General features: G+C 54.4%; 1 protein-coding gene across 2 annotated transcripts in view; it reads left to right on the top strand.

Annotated features, from left to right (window-relative positions):
* DDX47 (DEAD-box helicase 47) overlaps positions 1-7413 on the top strand; it is a 271876-nt gene that overhangs the window by 69571 nt on the left and 194892 nt on the right. For both annotated transcript variants that reach the window (XM_075321937.1, XM_075321936.1), the window contains exon 5: positions 3771-3889. In XM_075321937.1, the coding sequence (XP_075178052.1) occupies positions 3771-3889 (119 nt within the window). The remainder of the gene's footprint in view (positions 1-3770; positions 3890-7413) is intronic.

Here is a 7413-nt window from a genome sequence, read left to right as displayed (position 1 = left end):
TTGTGATCCCCGTTCCCCTTCAGGAACGTGGTCGCGGTTTTTACGCCAACCTGTTCGTGGTGCCAAAAAAGGACTGATCATTCCGTCCCGTTTTGGACCTCAAATTGCTCAACAGACATGTGAGCACCAGACTGTTTCGCATGGAATCCCTTCGCTCTGTCATCGCCTCGATGTCACAAGGAGACTTCCTAGCATCAATCGACATGTGCCGATCGCACCAGAGCATCAACGCTTCCTGTGTTTCGCCATTGGGGACGAACACCTTCAGTTTGTGGCACTGCCTTTCGGCCTGGCGACAGCCCCACGGGTCTTCACCAAGGTCATGGCAGCCGTGGTGGCAGTCCTGCACTCTCAGGGTCACTCGGTGATCCCTTACTTAGACGATCTCCTGGTCAAGGCACCCTCCCGGGTGGCATGTCAACACAGCCTGGCTGTTGCTCTGGAGACTCTCCAGAGGTTCGGGTGGATCATCAATTTCTCAAAGTCAAAATTGACTCCGGCCCAATCACTGACTTACCTCGGGATGGAGTTTCATACTCTCTCAGCGATAGTCAAGCTCCCGCTGGACAAAAAGCGTTCGCTGCAAGCTGGGGTGCGCTCTCTCCTTCGGGCCCAGTCACACCCCTTGAGGCGCCTCATGCACTTCCTGGGGAAGATGGTGGCAGCGATGGTAGCAGTCCCGTTTGCGCAGTTTCATCTGCGTCCACTCCAATGGGACATTCTCCGCAAATGGGACAGGAGGTCGACGTCCCTAGACAGGAACGTCTCCCTTTCGCGGGCAGCCAAAACCTCTCTTCAGTGGTGGCTTCTTCCCACTTCTCTGTCGAAGGGAAAATCCTTCCTGCCCCCATCCTGGGCTGTGGTCACGACGGACGCGAGTCTGTCAGGGTGGGGAGCGGTTTTTCTCCACCACAGGGCTCAGGGAACCTGGACTCCGATAGAGTCCTCCCTTCAGATCAATGTTCTGGAGATAAGGGCAGTGTACCTAGCCCTAAAGGCGTTCCATCGGTGGCTGAAAGGCAGGCAGATCCGCATACAGTCGGACAACGCCACGGCGGTCGCGTACATCAACCACCAGGGTGGCACGCGCAGCCGTCAAGCCTTCCAAGAAGTTCGGCGGATTCTGCTGTGGGCGGAGACCACAGCCTCCACCATCTCCGCAGTTCACATCCCGGGCGTAGAAAACTGGGAAGCAGACTTTCTCAGTCGCCAGGGCATGGACGCAGGGGAATGGTCTCTTCACCCGGACGTGTTTCAAGAGATCTGTTGCCGCTGGGGGACGCCGGACGTCGACCTCATGGCGTCTCGGCACAACAACAAAGTCCCGGCATTCATGGCACGGTCTCAAGATCACAGAGCTCTGGCGGCGGACGCATTAGTTCAGGATTGGTCGCAGTTTCGACTGCCTTATGTATTCCCTCCTCTGGCAATGCTGCCCAGAGTGTTACGCAAGATCAAGTCCGACTGCCGCCGCGCCATCCTCGTCGCGCCAGACTGGCCGAGGAGGTCGTGGTACCCGGATCTGTGGCACCTCACGGTGGGTCAACCGTAGGCACTCCCAGACCGACCAGACTTGCTGTCTCAAGGGCCATTTTTCCATCTGAATTCTGCGGCCCTCAACCTGACTGTGTGGCCATTTAGTCCTGGCTCCTAGCGTCCTCAGGCTTATCTCAAGATGTCATTGCCACTATGAGACAGGCCAGGAAACCAACGTCCGCCAAGATCTATCATAGGACTTGGAGGATCTTCTTATCCTGGTGCTCCGATCAGGGTTTTACCCCCTGGCCGTTTGCCTTACCCACTTTTCTTTCCTTCCTTCAATCCGAAATGGACAAGGGTTTGTCTCTCGGCTCTCTCAAGGGACAAGTATCGGCGCTATCCGTATTTTTTCAAAAGCGTCTAGCTAGGCTTCCACAGGTCCGCACGTTCCTGCAGGGAGCTTGTCACATAGTCCCACCTTACAAGAGGCCGCTGGAACCATGGGATCTTAACAGAGTGCTAAAGGCTCTTCAGAAACCACCTTTCGAGCCACTGCGGGATGTGTCTCTATCACGTCTTTCGCAGAAGGTGGCCTTTCTAGTGGCAGTCACTTCGCTCCGTAGAGTGTCGGAGTTGGCAGCGCTGTCATGCAAAGCACCCTTCCTGGTTTTTCACCAGGATAAGGTGGTTCTGCGTCCGGTCCCAGAATTTCTCCCTAAGGTGGTATCCCCGTTTCATCTCAATCAGGATATCTCCTTACCTTCTTTTTGTCCTCATCCAGTTCACCAATGTGAAAAGGAGTTGCATTTGTTAGATCTAGTGAGAGCACTCAGGCTCTACATTTCTCGCACGGCGCCCCTGCGCCGTTCTAATGCGCTCTTTGTCCTTGTCGCTGGCCAGCGTAAGGGGTCACAGGCTTCCAAGTCAACCTTGGCTCGGTGGATCAAGGAACCGATTCTTGAAGCCTACCATTCTTCTGGGCTTCCGATTCCTTCAGGGCTAAAAGCCCATTCTACCAGAGCCGTGGGTGCATCCTGGGCATTGCGGCACCAGGCTACGGCTCAGCAGGTGTGTCAGGCGGCTACCTGGTCGAGTCTGCACACGTTCACGAAACATTATCAGGTGCATACCTATGCTTCGGCAGATGCCAGTCTAGGTAGGCGAGTCCTTCAGGCGGCGGTTGCCCACCTGTAAGAAGGGGCCGTTTTCGGCTCTTTTTATCGAGGTATTCTTTTACCCACCCAGGGACTGCTTTTGGACGTCCCAATTGTCTGGGTCTCCCAATGGAGCGACAAAGAAGAAGGGAATTTTGTTTACTTACCGTAAATTCCTTTTCTTCTAGCTCCTATTGGGAGACCCAGCACCCGCCCCTGTTCCCTTCGGGCTGTTGTTTTTTTGTGTACACATGTTGTTCATGTTCAATTGTTCTTTTGGTTCATGGTTCAGTTCTCCGAACATCCTTCGGATTGAATTTACCTTAGACCAATTTATAAGTTTCCTCCTTCCTGCTTTTGCACCAAAACTGAGGAGCCCGTGATGCACGGGAGGGTGTATAGGCAGAGGGGAGGGGTTACACTTTTTAAAGTGTAATACTTTGTGTGGCCTCCAGAGGCAGAAGCTATACACCCAATTGTCTGGGTCTCCCAATAGGAGCTAGAAGAAAAGGAATTTACGGTAAGTAAACAAAATTCCCTTCATTACCACTTCTAATTTTGATAGCTGTTGTTGTTGTTGTTGGACCGAGAAAACAATCGCAGCATGCTGCGATTGTAAGCCGAGACTCTTTTTCTCTCGCACCCATTCAAGTGAATGGGGTGAGAGAATAATCGTACTGCACTCGCGGTACACCGGTGTACTGCCAGTGCAGTGCGAGAATGGTAATACCCGGTTACGGAGGAGAGAGGGAGAGAAATCCATCCCTCGCCTCCTCCGTGCCGGCACGCCCTTCTGCAGCTGAGGTCTGATCCTATGGTCGGACCACAGATGCAGGCACACTCGCATGACACTCGGCTCTGCTGTGCTGCCAGCGCGAGCCGAGTCTCATGCGAGCATCGAAGTAGGGCCCCGTGTGGCCCCAGCCTTAGTGTCAGTTTTTACATAGGATACTGAGCCTGGACTTTTCCTTCGGTGGACATGGAGTGCGAGTCCTCCTTACAATTTTGTAAAACTGGGCACATTTTGTTTCCATGCACCATGCTATGAACACACGTGGACATTTCTAAGAAAGAACTTTTGTTTATGCTTTATTTACATGATGCTTGATTTTTTTTTTATTTTTTTTTTTTATATAGCTACACCTGGACGCCTTATTGACCACCTAGAAAACACAAAGGGATTTAATTTACGAGCCATTAAGTACTTGGTGATGGATGAGGCTGACCGTATACTTAACATGGATTTTGAAACAGAGGTGAGTGTCTCTTTGGTGTTATGCTAGACGTGAACAGAGCAGCGTGTTTATAGAGCTGCGTGATAAAGGGAAATTCTCCACATTGTAACCACTTATAGGGGTTAAAACAAGTTATCACATTAGTTTTTTTTGCCTGCTGCTGAAACCTTTTTGAAAACTGGGCTGAGTTTATCGCGATGGGTACATTTCTCTATCGTTTCATTGGGGGACACAGGACCATGGGATGTATGCTGCTGTGACTAGGAGGCTGACACTAAGTAGCTCCTCCCTAGCAGTGTACACCTCAAGCCGGAGGCGGATCTATGCCAGTTTTTTGCTTAGTGTCGTAGGAGGCTGAAGTGGGCCCATATCTCTGTGAGCCAACCTCAGCCTAGGCTATATTTTTCCGTTTTTCCTTTTTTTGGCCACGGCGGCGCTCAGCCCTCTCATGTTCTATTCTTTTGTCTTTTATGCAGGGTTCCAGTCCCTGCAACAGAGAGAACCCTCGCCTGCTCCTTCCCTCCGGGTACCGTCCCCAGGGTTGTTTGAGGCTCGAGACGCCAGGCCCTCTCCCCCTCCTGCCCGTCCCAGGGCTGCTTGGGGTCGAGCATTTTTAAGGGCACACTCCCCGTCCTCCCCTATGGAACGGTAGTCCCAAGGGCGGTTTCTGGTGGAGCCAGCAATGACTCTGCAACCCGTGGCCTTCTTCACCAATGTGAGATCACAGGCTCTGCAGCGCAGGAGCGCTCAGCAGCACCAGGCCTCCCCAGCGTCCCCGTCAATCCAGGACCCAGGGAGAGGACCGTTACCACTGCAGCGCAGGAGCGCTCAGCAGCTCTACACCTCTCCAGCGTCCCCTACAATACAGGACCCAGGGAGTGGATCGGGCTCTGCAGCGCAGGTGCGCTCAGTAACACCAGGCCTCCCCCAGCGTTCACTTCTACCCTGGGCCCAGGCAGAGGATCTTGGTCACTGCAGCGCAGGAGCGCTCAGCAGTGTTCCCCAGCTCCCCCAGAGTACAGCAACTCACCGGCAGGCAGGATGAGGCCGAGGATCGCAGCGACGCCGGCAGGACGCAGGTAGGACTTCCCTGCACTGAGCGCGCCCGCTAATTTAGTCCCCCGGCTTGGGCCTACCTCGGGCCTCAGCTCTCCGACCCCTCCCCCCCCCTCCCCCCTCACCCCCCCCCCGTGTGCGCGCGCGCCTTCCCTGGCACACCACTCTGCAGTTTCTGCAGATACAAGCCGGCCAGTCCCCCTGCACGCCCTCCACAGAAAGAGAATGAAAAAAAAAAAAGGAAGGGCCACGCTTTTTTCAGCAATGCTGTCCTTGCAGTTCTGAAACCTCTGCTGACCTGGGAAGGACACAGGACCTGGGTGAGTGCTGCTCCTGCTTAGGAACAGACTATATCTTTTTTTCTTATTTTTCCCCTATCTCCTGTCTCCCCCCTAGCGTTACTAGTGGATTTCCCTAACCACCATGGCTAACTCTAGTCACCCTATCCAAACTGGGCCCCCTTTATAGCGTATTCTGCATGCACAGCCTGCAAGGAAAATTCTCCCAAGGCCAGGCTACGCCCCCCCGCTCTGCTTGCGTCCCAGACCAACAGCCCTTGCAGATTGCCCCAGCCACCGCCAGCATCCCCGTCGCTGTCGCTACTGCAGCAGTACAGGACACCCCGAGCTCCGCTGCGCTCCCTCCCCCGGAGTGGTAAACCCCTCTGTCCCAGTCTGTGGACTCTCTTCCAAAGGCGTCTCTGACCATCGCGCAGGCGCTCCCTACGCCCGACCATGCTCCCCCGGTCCAGCTGGCTCTGGACAACAGTCCTTCTGATCCAGACCCTACTACTGGAGCGCAGAAGTGGACCTGCTGGGCCTACTCTCAAGTTCCTCCCAGAGGTCTCCATCACCTCCAGGGCCCGAGTACCACTCGTCCTCGGAACCGGCCGACCTTTTTTCAGGAGAAGTCTGATGCAGCCTCGCTGCTGGATCCACATCAGACGGCCGATGTCAGACGTATGGCGGATAGTCTGGTCGAAGCGGTAAGTCATACGCTGAAGCTCCAGACGGACTCCGTGGCTACCCAGTGCTCGCATGTCTCCTTCAGACAGGTTAAGCGGGCACTCAGGCAATTCTGTGACCATCCAGAATTTGCTGAAATTCTACGCAAGCACAGGCAACAACCGGTCACGCCAGACATCAAAGACAAGATATTCAACAACGGTAAGTCGTTTGATTTACATTACCCCTTCCCTGAGGCTCTCAGGAAGGATTGGGCAGGCTCGCCTGTGGTTGACCCTCCTGTTTCCCGCCTGTCATCTCCCAGTACTATCTCTCCCATACGGGGCAGCGCTCTGAGACACCACAGATCGAAACACCGAGAGTTTTGCCCGTTCGGCCTGTGAGGCGGGGGCACGGTACTCCTCCTGCTTTCGCCGCCGTCTGACTTGCAAGACCCATGATGTCCTGGGCCGATAACCTCCGCAGCGGTCTTCACGCGGGATCGAGCAATCCGGAGTTCACAACATTGCTACACAGATTGCTCTAGCGGGTGAGTACATAGTCAACCATCTCTGTCAGCAGCCTACTGCGCAGCGCAAGCGGCTAGCAACACGGTGGCCATCTGTCGGGCGATCTGGCTCAGAGCCTGGAATGCGGACGCAGCTTCTAGGAAATCACTTACAGCCCTCCCCTTTGCAGGAGGTCGCCTGTTTGGGGACTGGCTGGATCAATCAGATTATCGCCGAGGTCACAGGAGCTCCAGTTCCCCAGCACATAAGAGAAACAGGCCCCCGCAGATGAACAGGTAGATTCCGTTCTTCAAAACATGCCCTTCCTGGCGTTCTAAGCCACGCCAGCCATCAAAGACGACATCCAGATCACAGCGCTACCCCACTAGATGACTCATGGTCGTCGCGCGCCAGCGCAGATCAGGTGGGGGGGGCGCCTGTCTCATTTCAATCACGTCTGGCGGGTTTTTGATCACGGACGCCTGGGTCGGAGAGATGCTGGACTCGGTACATAATAGAGTTTTCATCAATTCTATCATCGGACATACAGGATGCACATCCCAATTTCCCAACAGCACAGATATGCCTGCGCTTCGCAATAGCAGAAGATCATTTTCAGTTTACCGCTCTACCCTTCGTCCCCGCTCCTGCACCTCGAGTGTTTACAAGGGTCATGGCGTCTGCTATGTCTATCCTGCACTCCAGAGGGGTTTTTTGGTGATTCCGTACCTGGACGTCTTGTTGATCAGGGGGTCTTCTTTTGACGACTGTCCCCTACGTGTTCAGGTCACCATCGATATTCTGTCCCGACTCGGCTAGCTCATTAATCGGAAGAAGCCCTCTCTGACCCTGGCCGGCAGAATTACCTTTCTAGGCATGGAGTTCGATACCATCCAAGGACGCGTGTCCTTCCGCTAGGAAAAATCATCTCCCTCCGAAGAGACCTCCAGATCCTCCGTCACTCCAAGGCGGTGTCCACAGTTTTTGGCATGAGAGTCCTCGGTCGGAGGGTGGCGGCAATAGAGGCGGTTTAGTT

This window comes from Anomaloglossus baeobatrachus, chromosome 8, assembly GCF_048569485.1.
Source record: "Anomaloglossus baeobatrachus isolate aAnoBae1 chromosome 8, aAnoBae1.hap1, whole genome shotgun sequence".
NCBI lineage: Eukaryota > Metazoa > Chordata > Amphibia > Anura > Aromobatidae > Anomaloglossus > Anomaloglossus baeobatrachus.
This window is presented reverse-complemented; position numbering and strand designations above follow the sequence as displayed.